General features: G+C 43.7%; 1 protein-coding gene across 1 annotated transcript in view; it reads left to right on the top strand.

The window, feature by feature from the left end:
• Positions 1 to 19929, top strand: part of MATCAP2 (microtubule associated tyrosine carboxypeptidase 2) — a 99017-nt gene that overhangs the window by 75358 nt on the left and 3730 nt on the right. The window contains exons 4-6 of the mRNA XM_014068567.2: positions 2281 to 2413; positions 9813 to 10118; positions 10357 to 10454. Of these exons, the coding sequence (XP_013924042.1) occupies positions 2281 to 2413; positions 9813 to 10118; positions 10357 to 10454 (537 nt within the window). The remainder of the gene's footprint in view (positions 1 to 2280; positions 2414 to 9812; positions 10119 to 10356; positions 10455 to 19929) is intronic.

The raw sequence follows: 19929 nt of genomic DNA, 5'->3' as shown, positions 1-19929 counted from the left end.
CTCTGGGTCACTGGGCAGAGAGGCACCTAGCCTCAATACGGGTGGATCACATCTCAGGCGTGGACAATGTGACGGCGGACTGGCTGAGCAGATCCACCATTCAGAGCTCAGAGTGGCGTCTCCACCCGAGGCTATTCCAACAGCTGTCTCAGACATTCGGCTCTCCGGTGGTCGACCTGTTCACCTCCCCAGCTAATGCACAGCTTCCTCGGTACTTCACCAGGTTCCATTGCCCCAGGGCAGAAGGAACGGATGCTCTTCGGTCCCGCTGGCCGCCCGATCAGTTGTATGCCTTTCCGCCTTTTCCTCTAATTCCTCTGGTCATCAGGAAAATTCTGGAGGAGAGGGCGGAGGTGTTGCTTGTGGCTCCTCAGTGGTTGAGGAGGTCCTGGTTCACCGAACTAGTCAGCTTGTCGGTGACTCGACCCTGGCGCATACCTCAGCATCAGATCTCCCTCAGCCAGGGGGCTGTTCAACATCCGGAGCCCCAGTGGCTGCAGCTGGCCATCTAGAACTTGAGGGGGACATCCTGAGGCTAAGCAAGTTTTCTGACAAGGTCATCCATACTGTCCAGGCATCCAGGTGGCCCTCCACCATCGGAATTTACAAAGCAACTTGGTCATCTTTCTCGCAGTGGTGTCTGTCCCCCAGGTCATTGCTTCTTCCACAACCATTCCACAAGTTCTGGACTTCTTGCAGGACGGTTTGGACAAAGGGCTTGTACCCAACACACTCAGATGACAAACGGCCACTCTGAGCACCATCCTGTCAACAGACTCTCAGTTACCCCTTTCCAGATATCCGTAGGTTCGTAGTTTCCTCAAAGGGGCTACCAACCTCTGTCTGCCCACAGTCCACAGATACCCAACCTGGGACTTGTCTATCATTCTTCAGTTGCTCTCTGTTGTTCCCTTTGAGCCTCTTCGGACTGTTGGCCTGTGTCTCCTGACTCTAAAGACAGCTTTTCTCATTGCCATCACCTTAGCACACAGGATATCGGAGTTGGCCGCCCTCTCGGTTAGAGGTGACTTTTGCATCGTTCACTCCGACAGAGTCATCCTTAGACTGAACCCTGCCTTTGTGCCAAAGATCAACACTGTTTTTCATAGAGCGGAGGTGATACTCCCGGACTTTTGCCCGTGCCCCAGTCATCTGAGAGAGATCGCATGGCATAAGCTGGATGTTCGCCGGGCGGTGCATATTTATATGAAATGGACTGCTCCATTTCACAAATCAGAAGCGTTTTTCGTGTCCTTCCAACCCGCATCCATGGACGAGGGCGAATATCAAGATGGCTTATGAACAACATGCCAGGCCGGTTCCTCCTTGCATTATAGCGCATTCAACAAGGAGCGCCACAACCTCGGCTGCTTGGGCCACTCAGGCTCCTATTGAGGAGATTTGCCGGGCCGCTACATGGTCAAGCCCATCTCCTTTCATAAATAATTACAGACTTGACATCTTCACTTCGGCTGAGGCATCGTTCGGGAGAAGAGTTTTACAGAGGGTCATAGCGAACCCCACAGCTCTAGACTGTTCTTCTTCCCTCCCTGGGATGACATAGCTTTGGCATGTCCCGTGCTTGGACACTCCAAGCAGCGTCTAGGAGAAAGGCCATTGGCTTACCTGAATGGTTGTTCTCTAGGCATTGCGGGAGTGTCCAACCCCACCCTTGAAGTGGGGCTGCGAGGTCCTTTCATCATTGTTTGGGGGTTTGGTCTTATTCGCATTTATGGACTATTTGGGACTTTCCTTCGTTTTTCGAAACTGAGCCTCTGAGGCAAGCAAGAGGCGGAGCTACAATAATCTTAAACTCAGTCCTTGGGCAGCAAGCTGAAGTTAACCCATGCTTGGACACTCCCGCAGCGCCTAGAGAATGACTATTCAGGTAAGCCAATGGTTTTTTAATGAATTTTTTGGTTGGAACCCAATTTGGTTATGGTCAGAAGCGTTCATGACCAGAGGGTCTACTGTATTGCCCCCAATATTCTTCATTTTACCAATCTCAGAAGGAAGGGAGGCTGAGTCAACTTTGAGTCCCATCAGGATCGAACTTCAGGCTTTGAGCAGAGTTTGCTTGCAATACTGCATTTTAACCACTGTACCATCTGGGCAAGCATGCAATATAACTCTACAAAACAAAAAGAAAATTGAACTATTATCCATCACCAATAGTGAATATAATAAAATAAATTTTATAGAAAAAGAATACACTGTCAAATTAAAAAAATATGAATACTAATATAGTTTTATCTTCTATGGCTTGTTTTTCTTCCTCAGATTGTGGTTCATCTTTCTGAAGATTTGCTTTCTCGGGCATCAATGACTGTGGTGAATGGCCGTCCAACTCTTACTATCAATATTTCCACTGCAAGAGAACATTGGTTAGAAGGGATGCTCAGGCATGAAATAGGTATGTAATAATTATTCTGTCTGAGTTTTCCTCAACCCAAAGTACTGCAACTTTGAGAAAATGGCTAAGGGGAATAGCAACTTAATCTAATGGTTAAGGTAACAGGTTAGAAACCAAAAGACTGCATTCTAATCTATGTAATGACTACTCTCCTAACTTGAGAAAGTAAAGATAATTGAAACAGATTATTTCAAAAGGAACCTTTAATCAGGCAGGATGGAAACCATTCAAGGCAAAGCAGCATCTGAAAACCTTTAGGCCATGCAAATGGAATTAAGCTGATAATGACCCCTCCCCTTTGTCCGAATGCAGATTCTGACTAATACACAAGTGTGAAGATGCTTCCTTAACTCTTCTGTCCTAGGAGTCAATAAAACACACGTTCCAATTGCTATCTCTAGTTAGACATTAAAGCAATATATCCCACCTGGCTATCATCCTGGTGACAGGAAACCAGTTGTAAAGTTGTAATACTCAGTTGTTACAGATGTAGCTAATGATTTAACTCTGAGGCTCCCCTCCTCCCAATTGCATCATAGTATTTTAACAAGGTTTATCAGGGTATTGGGAGTGAAATTTTTTCAATAGGGCAGGGGCCCTAATGTGGTGTTTCTCTACCCATTTATTTTGGGCTGAAGGTAAATGCTTCCAAGCAACTAAGTATTGGGTTTTCCTCCTGTGGGTCCTAAAGTTCAGGATTTCCTTAATTTCAAAATGTTGTTCGCCTTCTATCATGATAGGAACAAAAGGTGTAGGTGCATGTGGTCTGAGTTGTGAGATTACTTCTCGTTTGAGTAAACTAATGTGAAATACTGGATGGACTTTCCTGAGTGTCTTTGGCAGGAGTAATTCTACTGTTAGTGGGTTGATAACTTTGGTGATCGGGAAAGGTCCGATGAAATGTGGCCCTAATTTCTTTGATGGTTGCAATGACTTCGGGAATTTGGTCGATAGGTATACTCTATCTCCAACATGGAAGGGTTTGGGATCTACTCTTTTTTTGTCAGCTTGAGTTTTGAAATCCTCTCTAGCTTCCTGTAACGCTAATCTAACCACTGGCCATGTGTTTTGTAGGTTGTCTATCCATTCTTTTAGTGAGGGGATGGTGGGTTCCTCTGTGGGTAGTTCAGGCATGAGGTTGAAATCCTGGCCTGTTGCTACTCTAAAAGGGGTGAACCCAGTGCTTGAGTGCACAGCGTTATTGAAGGCCACTTCTGCAAAAGGTAAAAGATCAACCCAGTTGTCCTGCTGAAAATTAATAAAACATCTTAGGTATTGTTCTAGAACCATGTTCCGATTTTCAGTTTGACCATTGGTGCATGGATGGTGACTGGAGCTCAGTCCTTGGGTGGTGCCCAGTAAGTTTAAGAATGCCCCCCAAAATTTTGAGGTCAATTGGACCCCTCTGTCAGAGATGATTCTCTGCGGGGCTTCATGAAGGCGATAAATGTGTATCAGGAATAACTTGGCTAGACTTTTGGCAGTTGGGATCTTTTGGCATGGTATAAAATGTATCTGTTTTGAAAACAAGTGTGTTATGACCCAAATGACAGTATTCCCTGCGCTTTCTTGTAGTTCGACAATAAAATCCATAGCTATCTCCTTCCAGGGTACTGAGGGCTCGGCTACCTTATCTTATAGTCCTGGCATTTTGCTTTGGCGTCTTTTGGCTGCTGCACAAATTGGACAGGCTGGCTACATAGCTCTCTATGTCCTTTTCTAGTGATGGCCACCAAAATTGCCTTTTAATTAGATGTAAAGTTTTTACAAAACCAAAGTGTCCTGCTAGTTTGGAGTCGTGGCACCTTTCCATTAAGTACAGTCTTTCGCTGGCTGGAACATACAACTTCCCTCCCGCGCAAGCTAGGTTATCTTTCACCAGACAGCTGTCTTTGTGGCTCAAAAACCATTCATTGGTGGTTAAAACTTATTTAAAAGTTTGGGTGGTGTCACTGTTCTCCAGAGTGTCTCATTTTCTCTGGGATCTGGTGGTTACTCTAGTGGCTAGTTGGTCTTGTATCATGGGTTTGATTACATTTGGCTTCATACTATTGTATTGCGGTTTCCTGGATAGTGCATCTGCCAGGAAATTTTTCTCCCCCTGGGAGTTATCTGACCGTAAATTCAAACCTTTTAATTCAAACCTCGTACTTGTTTTGGAGAGAGTTTCCTTGGGGTCTTTAGGGCTTCTAAATCTTTATGATCCGTCCAGACTTCAAAAGGGATCTTACTCCCCTCTAAGAAATGTCTCCAGGTTAAAAGAGCCCATCAACTGCATATGCTTCTTTCTCCCAAATGGGCCATCTTTGCTCAAATTCATTCAATTTTTTGGATGTGTAAGCACATGGTTGTAATTGATTTTCCTCATTTCTCTGAAGTAAGACTGCTCCTTTCATCAATATAGACTATGCGGACCTTATATAAATGCTCCTGCAACCATCTGACCATGTGTAGGTTGTCTATCCATTCTTTTAGTGAAGGGATGGTTGGTTCCTCTGTGGGTAATTCAGGCATGGGATTGAAATCCTGGCCTGTTGTGACTCTAAAAGGGGTGAACCCAATGCTTGAGTGCACAGCGTTATTGAAGGCCACTTCTGCAAAAGGTAAAAGATCAACACAGTTGTCCTGTTGAAAATTAATAAAACATCTTAGGTATTGTTCTAGAACCATGTTCCGATTTTCAGTTTGACCATTGGTGCACGGATGTAACTGGAGCTCAGTCCTTGGGTGGTGCCCCCCCCCCCCCAAAGTTTGAGATGAATTGGACCCCTCTGTCAGAGATGATTCTCTGCGGGGCTCCATGAAGGTGATAAATGTGTATCAGGAATAACTTGGCTGGACTTTTGGCAGTTAGATCTTTTGGCACAGTATAAAATATGTCTGTTTTGAAAACAAGTCTGTTTTGACCCAAATGACAGTATTCCTTGCACTTTCTGGTAGTTCGACAATAAAATCCATAGCTATCTCCTCCCAGGGTGCTGAGGGCTCGGCTACCTTCTGTAACAGTCCTGGCATTTTGCCTTGGCGTCTTTTGGCTGCAGCACAAATTGGACAGCTGGCTACATAGCTCTCTATGTCCTTTTTTAGGGTTCACTGACAAATGCGCGAAAACCTTTACCACGCTGACAGAACCGCAGTGGTCAAATCCATGCCATTTTATCAGCTAATCATTATGCGACAGCACACCAACATGTCCGCGCCAACCCAATCGCGCGCACATGTTTAAAACGCAGTCAACACTCATTAAAACGTTAAAACACTGCACATGTTTAAAACGCCGACACAATCGCGCACTGTGGAAAGTAGAAAAGAAAGAAAAAACCTGTATAATAAAGTTACTACTGCATTTTACTTAATTTGTTAGAGGATCTATTTATTAATTTTCTTTAATAAATATTATTTTTGAATACTAGCATTCAAAACTCTCTTCTTCTTCTAATCCGGACTAATCATGAACACTCATTAAAATGTTAAAACGCTTTCCTACTCACACAACCTGCCCCACCCACTACCAGCCACACAGTTTAAGCTTCAAATATTCTGGGAGTCGAAGTCCATATGTCTTAAAGTCCATGGTAAATCCATGGTATTCTTAAGAGCCTTCTTCAATACTAGCATTCAAAAACTTATATTCTGTAACCAATGAAGCAAGCACACATTGACTTCATTTGATGCAACAAAGTAAACTTTTACTGCTACATTGTACTGCTTACTTTTGGTAATGGTGCTTTCCATTAAGTACAGTCTTTGGCTGGCTGGAACATACAACTTCCCTCCCACCCAAGCTAGGTTATCTTTCATCAGACAGCTGTCTTTGTGGCTCAAAAACCATTCGTCGGTGGTTAAAGCTTGTTTAAAAGTTTGGGTGGTTTCATTGTCTTCCAGAGTGTCTCGTTTTCCCTGGGATCTGGTGGTTACTCTAGCGGCTAGTTGATTGTTTTTTTTTGTTTTTTTTGGGGGGGGTGTCTTTAGGGCTTCTAAATTTTTATGATCCGTCCAGACTTCAAAAGGGATCTTACTCTTTCCCTCCCCTTTCGTTTTTAAGAGCTTGGTGATGGGGAGAGCAATTTGGGCAGAAGCGGGAATAAACTGCCAGTAAACGTTTGCAAATCCCAGGATGCTTTACAACTGTTTGCGTGTTCTGGGTGGTTCCCAGTCAAGTACCGATTGCACTTTCGAAGAATCAATTTCTATGCCCTGGTGTGAAATGCGGTATCCTAAGTAATCAATTTTTTCTTGGTGGAATTCACATTTGGAGAGTTTAGCATAAAGTTTTGCAGAGTGAAGTTTGTTCAGAACCGCCCGGACTAGTTTTACATGTCCTGCCTTGGTCTCAGAATATAATAAAATGTCATCAATATAGACTATGCAGCCCATATAAATGCTCCTGCAATACTTCAGTTATTAATTGCATAAATACTGCAGGGGCCCCTTGTAGTCCAAATGGTAGCATTTTGAATTGATAGCATCCAAGAGGGGTGTTAAATGCTGTTTTCCATTCATCTCCCTCCTTAATTCTGATACAGTAGTAAGCCTCCCTTAAATCCAGTTTTGAAAAAATTCTCCCTTTGGCTAGGTGTGCTAGCATATCCTTCATGAGTGGGAGCGGATATACATTTGCCATACTGATTGAATTTAAATTTTGAAAATCCACACATAAGCGTTTGGAGCCATCTTTTTTCTCTCTAAAAAATACTGGAGCTGCCACTTTTGGTCGGGCTGGTTCAATGAAACCCCTTGCTAGGTTTTTTTTTCAATGAATGCCCTCAGTTCTTAGCCTGTTACTCTTTCTGAGCCCAACACACTTCACAGAGGAATTATTGTGGGGAAAATAGCAAGAGAAAGTAATATTATGTGTGTTTATTGCCTTGAGTTATTTATAAAAATAATAAGGGCAGGATAGAAATAAATAAAGTAAAATTAGCAGGCAAAGGGAAAATTAGGCACATGTCCTCACTTGCTATATATCTGTTCATACGCAAATACAAATCCTGTATGCTACATCATGTATACACTATTTGCATTGCTTCTGCAAACACAAGCTGGAAACAGACTTTTGCAAAAATTAGAATACTTTTTTGAATAATATTTGTAAACCACTAAACCACTAACAACCAACTATTTGTGCTAAAACAAAATGGAATTTCAGAAGCAAACTGCTTCATGCATTTGATTCAGAGTCAAATAGTTTTTTTATTATTTTGAGAAGTCCCTTTAGTGCCTGGTGGCCATTGAAGAATTCAGTTTCTCTGCCAAGAAAAAAAACAGCTTTGTAGTTGCAATAGCCTATTCTTGATGGAGCAAGAGGAAAATTAGAATTCATATAAAAAGGTTTCAGAAAAATTATGTTGAACCTTACGTGAGTACAGAACCTTTCTGTTCATTGAAATAGCTTGAGTTTTTTTTTAGGTTTCTGCCTCCCCCTTATAGAAGTACCATAGCACTGTCAGGCGCAAGAAACCAGGATCTGGGATAGAATTCAAAAGCATTTAAAGTTTATTCCAGGCAGCTACAGTATACACAAGAATCTGATCTAATAACCGTCAAGGCAAATTGTTACCAGATACAAGTCAACAGACTTCATGGGGGAATGGACTCTTTCAGGAGTGGAGGACCTTCAGACAGATGATGCGTTTAAACCCACCTTCAGGCCCAGCCTGGTCATCTCCTACAAGTACTACCTTAAGAGTTGCCTATAAACTTTAATAAGAGGATTCCTTAAGTAACAGCAGTAGATTTTTTTTCCCAGGATCACATGGACCTGTGCACAGCATGTACACAGTGGTTCATAGTGCGTAGAGAGAGCTTTTTAATCCAGCAATGAAGCATAATACAGGTAGTCCTCAATTACAATGGCAATTGGTCATTCTGCTTAATGATGACAGTTCTGGCAGTCCTGGTTGCCGCTGTTAAATGAATCAATAAAGGTCACTATGTGGGGATATCATGTGGTCACTTGCCAGCTTCTGACAAGGAAAGTTAATGGGAAAGATTGCAGATGAAGAAGATTGCAGATGAAGACCACATTATCACAAGATGCTGTGACATCATAATTGTAAACTGGGCTCTGAATACCCAGATTTTAATCATGTGACCATGGGGATATTGTGAGGATCAATTATATGTACCATTTGTTCAGCACTATTGCAAGGTTGAATAGTCATTGAACGAGTAGTTATTAACCTGTAATATTTTTAGTAAAGAGTACATATAAAAACAAAGATATTTTTAAAACATATTTTGTTAAGTCTGTTTGCTTTGTTCCACTAGATCATTTTTCTTATCTTTTTAATCTATTAAGTCAGTTATTATTTAGCATATGATAAGAACATGACAGAAGAGGAGTAAACATATATGTATACACAGTCCACATAATTACAGGTAATCTTAGCAATTCTGTTGCTAAGTGAAACAGTTGAATTTGCCCCGTTTTACAATTTTCTTGCCATTGTTGTTAAGTGAATCACTGCAGTTGTTAAATTAGGAACACAGTTAAGTGAATCTGACTTCCCCATTGAATTTGCTTGACAGAAGCTCATAAAAGGTGATTACATAACCCCTGGACACTGCAACCATCATAAATATGAGTCAGTTGCCAAGCATCCAAATTTTGATCATGTGACCATGGAGATGCTGCAATAGTTGTACATGTGAAAAAAGGTTATAAGACCTTTTTTCAATGTCATTGTAACTTTGAAACGGTCACTAAATGAACTGTTGTAAGTCAAATACTACCTGTATATATAAAAGTTTTATTGGGGTATAACAATAGCCTCATAACTGAATGTCCAGTTCAGCTATCCAGGCGATCACCTCTTACATTGGTTCATGTAAATCTTCTAGGGAACCAGGGAACTCACTCCATAGGCAGTCTTGTCCAATATGTTTAATAGTTTGCATATCGGCACCACAATTGCAACAATGGGAATCTTTCCACCCTACAAATACAGGGCAGAGGCATTTCTTCCAGTATCACGCCTGATTCTGTACAATTTCAACTAAACAAAGCAAGGCAGGTCAAATCCAGGTGGTTTGGTAGAGGGATTGCTGTTATTAAAACAATATTTGGGTACCTTTGACCATCCAGTTATTTATTGTATTCAAAATCTGAAGTAAAAGCCAGAAAGAGTTTCTTGTTTCATTTAGGAAAGAGACAAACTCCCCTCTCAAAAAGGACAATGGTAGCCTCCTTTCAAAGAATGGAACAGCTGTGCTAGAAAGTAGTAAGTTTTTCTTGTGGCCAGAAAAATAGACTAAGACTACAGATGTCCAAGAGAAAGGCAGAGTATGAACCAGATTTTACCCATTGCAGTTTTAAATTTGGACTGAGTCAATTTCTCCTTTGCTTTTCAGTAATCATTTTGATATTTCCTATGCATATGTTGGTGTATTCCTACAGGAACCCATTATCTTAGGGGGCTTAACAACAATAGCCAATTATGGAACAATTTGAGTGGGCGCCGGAAGCACGGGTTAAAACCCATCAACCCCACTGAGGAAGGCCTGGCCAGCATTCACAGTGTTCTGTTTCGAAAAGATCCTTTCCTGTGGCGGGCTGCCCTCCTGTATTACACTGTCTACCAAGCCAGTCAAATGTCCTTCAGAGACCTCTTTCAGGACATTGGGAAGTTTGTCACTGAACCCAATACTAGATGGGATTATTGTGTTCGAGCCAAGAGGGGTTGGACTGATACTTCACAACCAGGTAAGCTTTCTTTTATCTACCACTTGCAGATTTTGTTTGAAACTGGGACTTAAGGGGGATGCAATCTTATAGCACAATTCTTTGTATTAAAGCTATAAATCCAACTACTCCAAAGAAATTAATTTCCAATTAAGCAACTGTAACATTTTCATTTTATTTTTCTTTTAAAAAGTTTCTCATTCAAATTATCATTTTTAAAAGTTTTTAAAGTCTCCACCATGATTTCTGATTCTTTTAGGGTGCTTTAGTAAAGATCAGGTCTACTTGGATGGCATCCTACGACTTCTGAGATACCGACATTCTATTGATTTCTACTTATTGACAGCTCTAGGAAAGGTGAGTAAATGGCTGGATAAGAAAATGTCAACCTTAATATGATTTGTTTCTTTTTAGTACAAATATATTATTTAAGACTAAAAGCTGACATGACAAACAGCAGGAACAAGTATCGAATATGTTGAAAATATAGATAATATTTTGATTTCATTAATTGGGAGATGTTGAATTTGTTCAAGGTCATCTGAGGAATTTTAATGACTTTGTTTTATCACTCAACTGAAGATGTCTGAGGCCTTAATATCCTTGTAAATAAATGGGAAACATTCCATTTACTAATTCCACATTCTCCCACCCCTCTTGCTTTTATTTATTTCCTTGTTCATTCATGTATTTATTCATTGTTAAATTTATCCTCTCACTGAGGGGATATGTTAAGCAGATGACAACAGAGTGTAAGGAAACAGAAAAAGATGAAAATAATGTAAACAAAACAAACACAATAATAGAACATTAAGCTAAACAATAAAAAATTGAAATAAATCCATACAATAACAAAAACATTGGTGGAGAGTAGAGCGCAAGGAGGAAGAGGGTGAGTCTGCCATCAATCAAGCAGCAACCTCCAGCATGGAATTCAGCCAAATGGGAGAGCCATGTCTTCAGGCTACTATGGAAGGATAGGAGGGTGGGGAAAATTTTTATGTAGAAGCTAAGATGTTTCAAAAGGTGAGCACTGCAGCAAAAAAGGCTCTTCTTCTGACACAGTTCATCAGGTAGCCTGTATCTATACCATGGAGAGCTTTGAAAGTCATAACCAATACCCTAAACTGCACTCGAAAGAGACTGGTAGTCAGTGAACTTCCATAGCGAAGGTATTTGGGGCCACCCTAGGGATACCAAAGACTACTTTTGTTGCTAGACTTTGCACCATTTGACGCTTCTAAATTGATTTGAATGGTAGCCCCATGTAGAGCGCATTGCAGTAGTCCAGATGATAGGCGACTGTGACTTGAATAACTGAGAGCAAGGAGTCATGATCCTGGAAAGATCACAGCTGGTTGTACAAGTGGGAGTTATGCAAATGCTCTCCTTGGTTTGTCCAGAACTAAGAATGACAAAAATTTGAATCCTGAGGCTCCATGCATCCACTCAATCTTGCAAGGGTTCAGTCAAAGACTGTTGGTTACCAATCCAGATCCCTACAACCTCCATGAATCATGAGAGGACAGAGATAGTATCACTTGGGCCATCATGTGTAGAGATGTAGAGCTGAGTATCATCAGCATATTGATATATCTCAACCTATGATGATGGATGATCTTATCCAATGCCTTCATGAAAATAAAATAAAGAGAAGAGTACTGAGTTCTAAAGGACATCACCAGTGAGAGGTTGGGAGCTGGATCTCTCACTCAGTTAACATCGATTGGGACCTGTCTTGAAGGGCAAAACTGTGCTGCCGAGCCCCAACTTGCATAACCAGCCCAAAGGATAACAAGATCAATAGTATTGAAGGTCATTGAGAAATTAAAGAGAGCAAGAATGGTAGCTGTCAGCACTCCTCCATTGAATAATTAGGAAAGAAAACCACGATAGAAATCAAGTGTACTTTTAGTAATTATAAATGATTAGAAGCGTAGCAAAGCAAAAGACTGATTATTTAGGCGCGAAAGCAAATGATATATAGAATAACCCATTCCCCTCCCCTTGGCATCCCAGTTATAGTCCAATCATAATTCTCCCAAGTGTCAGGTGTGAGATAACTTTGAAAGGCATCACCCAGATGGAATGTCGGTGCCATTGGCCTTGGCGGGAAACCTCCTCCGCATGCGCAGCAAGAGAGGCAGCAAACTCCAGGATCTTCCTCCAGCACAATTAGTATTCCCCTCCCAAATACCATGCCCCCCTCCCCGTTTCAATGGCAGCCGAAGCAGCAGCAAAGCAGAGGCTGACAGGTAGCACTATCCTTATCTCGCTCTGCCCCAAGATTGTCCATGAGTGTGGCCAAGGCTATCTCTGTTGGATCTGAATCCTGAAAAGGGTCCAGGAAATTTGTTTCATCCTGACCCCTGGAGCTGCCAAGGAACTACCTTTTCCACCACTTTTTGTAAAAAGGGAAAATGGGAAACAGCACAAAAGTTGTTTAGGCAGGTGGGGTGAAGTGATGATTTTTAAGGAGTGGACAAACCAGGGCCTCCTTAAAAGTCTTGGGAATGTCCCCTCTTGCTCTCAAGAATTTATCACTGCAAGAACCTACCTGATGGCCACCGTTCTGGAGGCTTTCAACCTCCAGGAGGGGCAAGAGTCTAATTAACAGATTGTTACATTAACAATATAGAAGGTCCTGTCCACTTTCTTAGGTCCAACAGGATCAAACTGTTCCCAAATTACTGGGCAAGATTACTCTATAGGCTTCTCATAAGGAATAGCACTATGCAAGGGATTTTACCTCTAACTGGGAATGTATTCAAGCACTTTTATCCAATAGGTGTTCAACAAATTGTTCTGCACGGCCCTGAAGATGATTGCCTGAGCACCCCAAGCCTAGGAGGAATTAAGTAATCTGAAACAATATTGATGGGTGATACACTGCAGATTCAATAAGAATGGAGAAATAATTTTGTTTCAATCTTTTATTGCCCCAAATAGGCCTTATAATAGCAACTCTAAGACAGAGTTATCCTCTTTTCCTCCAGTGGCACTCTAGACGTCTCTTAACTCATTTCAGAACCATCAGTTCCTCTATGAACCATGGAGTGTGACAGGTACAAAGGGTTGTGAGAGGTGACATTGGCACAATCCTCTTCAAGCTATCAGTTTTGGTTCCAGACTTTGCTAAGGATATGGCAGGACCATGCAGCAAATCCTTAAGGGTTAGTTCCTTCTAGAACACATTTGTTCTCCAGGGGAACCACAGTCTACATGCAGAGGGAAGTGGTATACCAGAGTGTCAGGGATATCAGGGCATGATCAGACTATGATGGTGGAACAGTGTTACTTCACACACTGACATTGCTGCAATAAGAATATTAGATCTGGTGTGTGACCTGTGACAATCTGGGATAGGCGCACATGGAAATCATGGAGGTCAAGAAATCCTGAGTCACTTCTCAACCTAAACACCAGGGAAGGCAGATTGAGATCACCCAGAACTATAAGTTTGTGTAACTCCATTGACAATCTTGAGACAGTTTCTGGCAGTTCAGACAAGTACGTTGCTATGCAGCAGGGAGCTCAGTAGGATAGCAACAATCCCAGCTGACTCCATGAGTCCAATCTCAGAAAAATGGCCTCACAGCCAGAGACTAGAGTAGCAAGGCTCTTTTACGCAACTCACTGGCTTTTTAGTAAAGCTTTTACAGATAATACTTAAAACTAATTCTCAACTTACAACGATTCATTTAGTGATCTTTCAAAGTTACAATGGCACTTTAAAAAATGATTTATAACCATTTTTCACATTTACGATCATTGTGGCATCCCCTGGGGTCACGTGATCAAATTCAGTTACTTAGCAATTGGCATACATTTGTGATAATTACAGTGTCGTCCTCCACTCTGCCTCGGGTCCCGCATCCAGCCCATGACAAGGAGATATGCCGCTTCCAGGCCAAGCCAGCCCAGCGGGCAGATGGGCGGATGGCCAGCCCTCGGGGGAGGCATTTTCTCTCAGGCCTCCCATCCAGAAGGCCCTACAGAAGCCAAAATTGCACCTGAAAAGCAGCCTTGCCTCACCATGTTTCCCCCGCCCCTGAGGCAATCCTTCTGCTGAAAATTGCAAGCCTGAACAGATCTTCCTTCCCCACCATCAGCCTTTACCTTCTAGCCCATGGAACACACCATTCTTACGGCGGTGGCCCAGCATGCCCCCGGAGGCCCCAGGAAAGGCCAGAGCCAGGGACTGGTGCGTCCCCTCACCCGAGGCGAAGGGTGAGTGGGTGGCATGCAGGTAGAAAGGATGGTGAGAGCCAGGCCTAAAAGGCAGCCAAGCTTTGCCGTGTCCATCCAGAGGCAGCCCTTCAGCCTAGCGCCTTACTTTCATGGGCAGCTATGGTGAGCAGAGCTGGCGAGGCGCAAAGATCAGCTGAGCCACATGGTCTGGGTGAGTGAGCATAACTCTGGCCAGGGAGTAGCTGGGCAGAGACGTGACTCTAGCCACTGGCTAAGGTGGGCGAGGTGAAATAGGGTGGGTGGGATGGGCGGAGCCAGCCAATGGTGGGATTTGCCGGTTCATCGAATTGCACAGAATTTTAACAACCAGTTCACCTGAAGTGGCCCAAACTGGCTGAAGCACACCTATGCCTGTTACTAACTTAACAACTGCAGTGATTCACCAAAAAATTGTGCCAAGAAAGAATGGGGCAAAGCTCAATTAACAATTGTCTGGCTTAGCAATGGAAATTTTAGGCTCAGTTGTGGTCATAAATTAAGGATCATCTTTATTTTTCATTTTCTACTGAAAAGTTACTTTTAATGATGTTTATGAGAGTTGACCTGAACCTTTTCCAGCTGTTTGTGATATCCCTGAATTAATGTATGCTTGTAGTGCTTAAAATCATTGAAAAGATAAAATTACTTTACATGAAACCATCTCAGTTTATTTCAGATGAATACAGAATGGGTTACCTTCTATTTCTCCTTCCTCAGGTTTAGAACTGTTTGAGGAGCTTGAATGGACAACTTGTAAATGCTACTAAAACAGAAGAATGGAGAGAAATATCCTCTTCCTCCAATGTTTAAGTCCAGAAGATGTCTGATCCAAGATGTCTGATCCAAGGACTTTGATTGTTGGAAGAAGAGGAAGTTGTCTTTATAAATGCCCAATTCTGGAGTTCCAGTTTTACTTGCTCCAGAAATAGCTGTGATGTAGATAAATTTGTTTTCAAAATACTGGTATAGCACTGTTTAAGCTCCTGAAATGGGTTTATGTCTATTGAAAAAAATGATGATGGTTTTCCCCCTGAAAAATAAGACAGTATTTCATTCTATTGTGATCATCTTAAATTGGGATAAAATACATTCTCCTTGAGTTGAGCTTCTTTCTCATTGACTTCTTACATATGCACATTTTTGACAGAATGATACAAATAGTCTCAGTTTTAAGTACTAATAAGATTAGTACTGAGAGTATAGCCGGGTGCCTCCTCCACTGAGTGCTATTGCAGAAGTGGTAGGGGGCCCAGGCCTACCTCCCGTCCCGAAATGAGTGACAGAAATCGCCTGCTGGATGGTGCGGAGGCTGTGGGAGGGGAGATGGGGTCTACGGGTGTGGGGGTGGGCTGGAGCATTACGGTCACTATGGGGAGAGGCAGGTACGACGGGAACTTCAGGGCTAGCCATTACCGGGGATGGAGGGTTTGCTACATCACAGAGATCCCTCCTTCCGGCCCTGCTAGTTCCACTCCAGGGCCAGATGGCGAGAACTGTCAGGGCCCTGGTCTCAGGCTGTTGTTGCTAAATGCCAGGTCTGTGGTTCACAAAGCTCCCCTTGTCCGGGACCTAATTTTAGACAAGGGGGCAGACCTGGCATGTATTACTGAAACCTGGCTGGGCCCGGAGGGAGGAGTCCCCCTCACTGAAATGTGCCCAGAAGGATTTCAGGTGCTTCATCAGCCGCGACCCCAGAGAAGGGGTGGGGGAATGGCTGTCATCGTCCGAAGGTCTTTAGTTCCTCATAGGATCCCTGCTCTGGAGCTTGTCGTGTGTGAGTCCCTGTTGATGAAGTTGGACCTTGGTGGTCAAGTGGGTTTGTTACTAACGTACCTACGTCCCAACAACGTTGCAACAGCCCTCCCCTCGCTTCTCAAGTCAGTAGCCGTGTTGGCGGTAGAGTTCCCCAGGCTTATAGTTCTGGGGGATTTCAACCTGCCTACACTTGGCGAACGCTCTGAAGGGGCGCAGGAGTTCATGGCTTCCATGACAGCCATGGACTTGATCCAAGTAATTCGGGGTTCAACTCATTCAGCGGGTCACACGCTTGACCTCGTATTCCTTTCGGAGCAGTGGAGATGTAATCTAGAGTTGAAGGGCATTAAAACCTTGCCCTTGTCATGGTCTGATCACTTCCTACTGAGGCTCGACTTTCGGAAACCAATCCCCCACTGTAGGGAGGGGGAACCGATTAGGTGGTTCCGCCCCAGGCGCCTGATGGACCCTATGGGATTTCAGATGGCACTTGGAGAAATAACTGACACTATCGTCCACAATCCGGTGGAGTCCTTAGTCGCTGCTTGGAATACAGCGGCGGCGGGGGCTCTAAACCAGATTGTGCCTTTGCGACCTCTCCGAGTTAGCGGATCCAGGAGGGCCCCTTGGTTCACTGAGGAACTCCGGGAGATGAAGCGCCAAAAGAGACACCTAGAGCGCCGCTGGAGGGCCAGTAAATCTGAGTCAGACCGAGCACTGATGAGAGCCTTTATCAGAGCCTATCTCGTGGCAATACGGGCGGTGAAATGCTCGCATTTTGCCGCCCTTATTGCATCCGCTGAATCGCGCCCAGCCGCCCTGTTTAGAATAATCTGCTCCTTCTTGAAAGGGAGGGATGCGGATGACCTTTTACAAGGTAGAGCTGAGGAATTTGTTCAGTATTTAACGGATAAAGTCGCTCGGATTCGGACAGAGATGGACTCCAATTGCACGGTACCAGCTGAGGTACCGGGGGAAGGTCTTGAGCATACTTTATGGATTCAGTTTCAACTTTCTTCTCCTGAGGAAGTGGACAAGGCCATGGGAGCGGTGAGTGCCTCCACTTGTATACTGGGCCCGTGCCCCTTCTGGCTGGTCTCGACCAGCAGAGAGGTGACACGGGCTGGATCCGGACGATAGTTAACACCTCTCTCTGGGAGGAAATCTTCCCACCCCTCCTAAAGGATGCGGTGGTGAGACCCCTCCTGAAGAAACCGTCTCTGGACCCAGCCATTTTGAGCAACTATCATCCAGTCTCCAACCTTCCCTTCGTTGGGAAGGTTGTTGAGAAAGTGGTGGCCTCTCAACTCCGACGGTCCTTGGATGAAACCGATTATCTAGATTCCTATCAGTCGGGTTTCAGGCCTGGTTACAGCACGGAAACTGCTTTGGTCGCGGTGATCGATGATCTCTGGCGAGCCAGGGATAGGGGTCACCCCTCTATCCTTGTGCTCCTTGACATCTCAGCGGCCTTCGATACCATCGACCATGGTATCCTGCGACGGTTGCGAGAGGTGGGAGTGGGAGGCACCGTTCTCCGGTGGTTCTCCTCCTACCTCTCGGGCAGGTCGCAGTCGGTGTTGGTCGGAGGGCAGAGGTCGACCCCAAGGCCCCTCAACTATGGGGTGCTGCAGGGTTCGGTCCTGTCCCCCCTCCTATTTAACATCTACATGAAGCCGCTGGGTGAGATCATACGCCGGCACGGGATTAAGTACCACCAATACGCGGACGATACGCAGCTGTATCTGTCCGCCCCATGCCAACTCAGTGAAGCAGTAGAAGTGATGTGCCAGTGCCTCGAGGCTGTTAGGGTCTGGATGGGAGCAAACAAGTTGGCACTCAATCCAGACAAGACCGAGTGGCTTCTGATGTTCCCTCCCAAAGATTGGCCAACTATTCCATCTCTCAGGCTGGGGGGTGAAATTATACGCCCCTCAGAGAGGGTCCGCAATTTGGGAGTCCTCCTGGATCCCCAGCTGACTTTAGAACACCATTTGTCGGCTGTGACCAGGGGGACCTTTGCCCAGGTTCGCATGGTGCACCAATTGCGACCCTACCTGGATTGGGAGGCCCTTCAGACTGTCACTCATGCCCTTGTGACCTCAAGACTGGACTACTGTAACACGCTCTACATGGGGCTGCCCTTGATTTATTTCAGACTTCCTGTGGGAGGAGCCTGTCGCCGAAGGAGCTCAACGGAGCCCCTTTCAGAGTTCTGGTCTGTATATCTAATTAAGATCAATAGATATCACCCCTTTCTGGCACAAAGGGGCAGGCAGAAGCTCAGGTGCTAGGATTTATTCGTAGTTCACAGCCCCCTTTCTTTTTTTGGGGGCTGCGAACGGAGAAGAGATCCAGCGTAAATGAGCTCTTATCTCCAGCCAGTTCCTCGCAGCTGCCTTTTTGCAGCCCTAGACAGACGACCCCCCCACTCAGGACAATGATAAATTGTTTAAAGCAACTTAAGGCAAACGAGCGGGTCTCACTCCTGTGATGTTTTTTTTTAATATAACTATCTAAATACCAGCCTAGTTTTTCCTTTGAAACTTCTTTGTGCAATTGGGATACAAAATGGCGTTTTTACTGTGTTGGTGATTGATGACGCAATTAACCGGCTTTATCTCCCCGGAGACTGCTACTCATTAACAAGCAAAATCTACAAATAATTTATTGAGAACTGACCAGGTGAAGACACTGTTTATCTGTTTATTCTCAGCTTTTATCTATAATGCCTTCCAGATCTAAGCAGGCAAAAAAATCCCCCCCGCATGTGCTTAAAGAACTTGTTAGTAAATCGCTGCCTTTGTCTCCTACACCACCTACTGGAGATTCATTGACACAGGAGCTTTTCTTTCAAATAATTAATGACTTTAAACAAGAAATTAAAGAATTTGTGCTGGATTTATGCGATAAAATACAGACTAAAATTGCCCAAATAAAGGCGGATATGTTTGAAGTTACGTCTACTTTGACAGATTATATCGAAGAAATGGAGTCTAAACTGGAAACTTTGGAGGAGGCTAATTTTAATTTGACTTCTAATATCCAAGCATTACAACAAGAGATTAGAAATACTCAAACACAACTTACAATGATAAATTATAACAGAAAGGCGTCTGCAATAAGAGTCAGAGGACTGCCTGAAAAGAAAGGAGAGAACTTGAAACAGACGTTTGTAGAAGCTTTCAGCCAAGCGGTGGGAGGTCCGGGACTCAATTTTGATTGGAATATTCGAAAAATCTATCGCCAGAATTCGCGTGTAGCAGAGCAACGACAGCTTCCAAGAGACATAATTATATACTTTTTCACAAGAGAATCCAGAAATGTGATCACTCAAAAGTTTTACAATAACAGGCTACGAATCGATGGCCATGATTTGTTTGTCTTTAAAGAGATCCCGCTCCAGATGCTGCAAGCAAGGAGAGGCTATACTTTCTTAACCCAAGAACTTAGAAATCGTCAAATACAGTATAAATGGGAAGCTCCAGTTGGAATCACAGTTACATTTGAAAATCAAAGATTTCGTATTAATTCTGTTTCGGAAGCTCGGGACTTTTATTATAAAACTCTGAAGGCGGGGCTTCTTGACTCACTCGGAAATGCGGAAGGACAAGGTGAAGGAAAGACAAGCAGCAAGTCACTTGGTTACAAGAAGGAGGGAGTTGTTCCCCCCCTACTGGAGAGGCAGAAGAGCGGAAACTGAGGATTTAGTCATATTCTCAAAGCAGCGGGACACGTGGTGATAAGGGAGAGGGTAGCCTTCTCTTTCCGAAAGGGCAGAAAAGTAAAGAATATAGATCCAGCGATGTCTTTAAAATACTTTTTAAGCTTTTGGACTGATTAAAAC

Source organism: Thamnophis sirtalis, unplaced genomic scaffold, assembly GCF_051295495.1.
Source record: "Thamnophis sirtalis isolate CommonGarterSnake01/CBP01778 unplaced genomic scaffold, rThaSir2_p1.2 scaffold_4, whole genome shotgun sequence".
NCBI classification, from domain to species: domain Eukaryota; kingdom Metazoa; phylum Chordata; class Lepidosauria; order Squamata; family Natricidae; genus Thamnophis; species Thamnophis sirtalis.
Note: the sequence above shows the minus strand (reverse complement) of the source record. Positions and strands in the feature narration are given on the sequence as shown.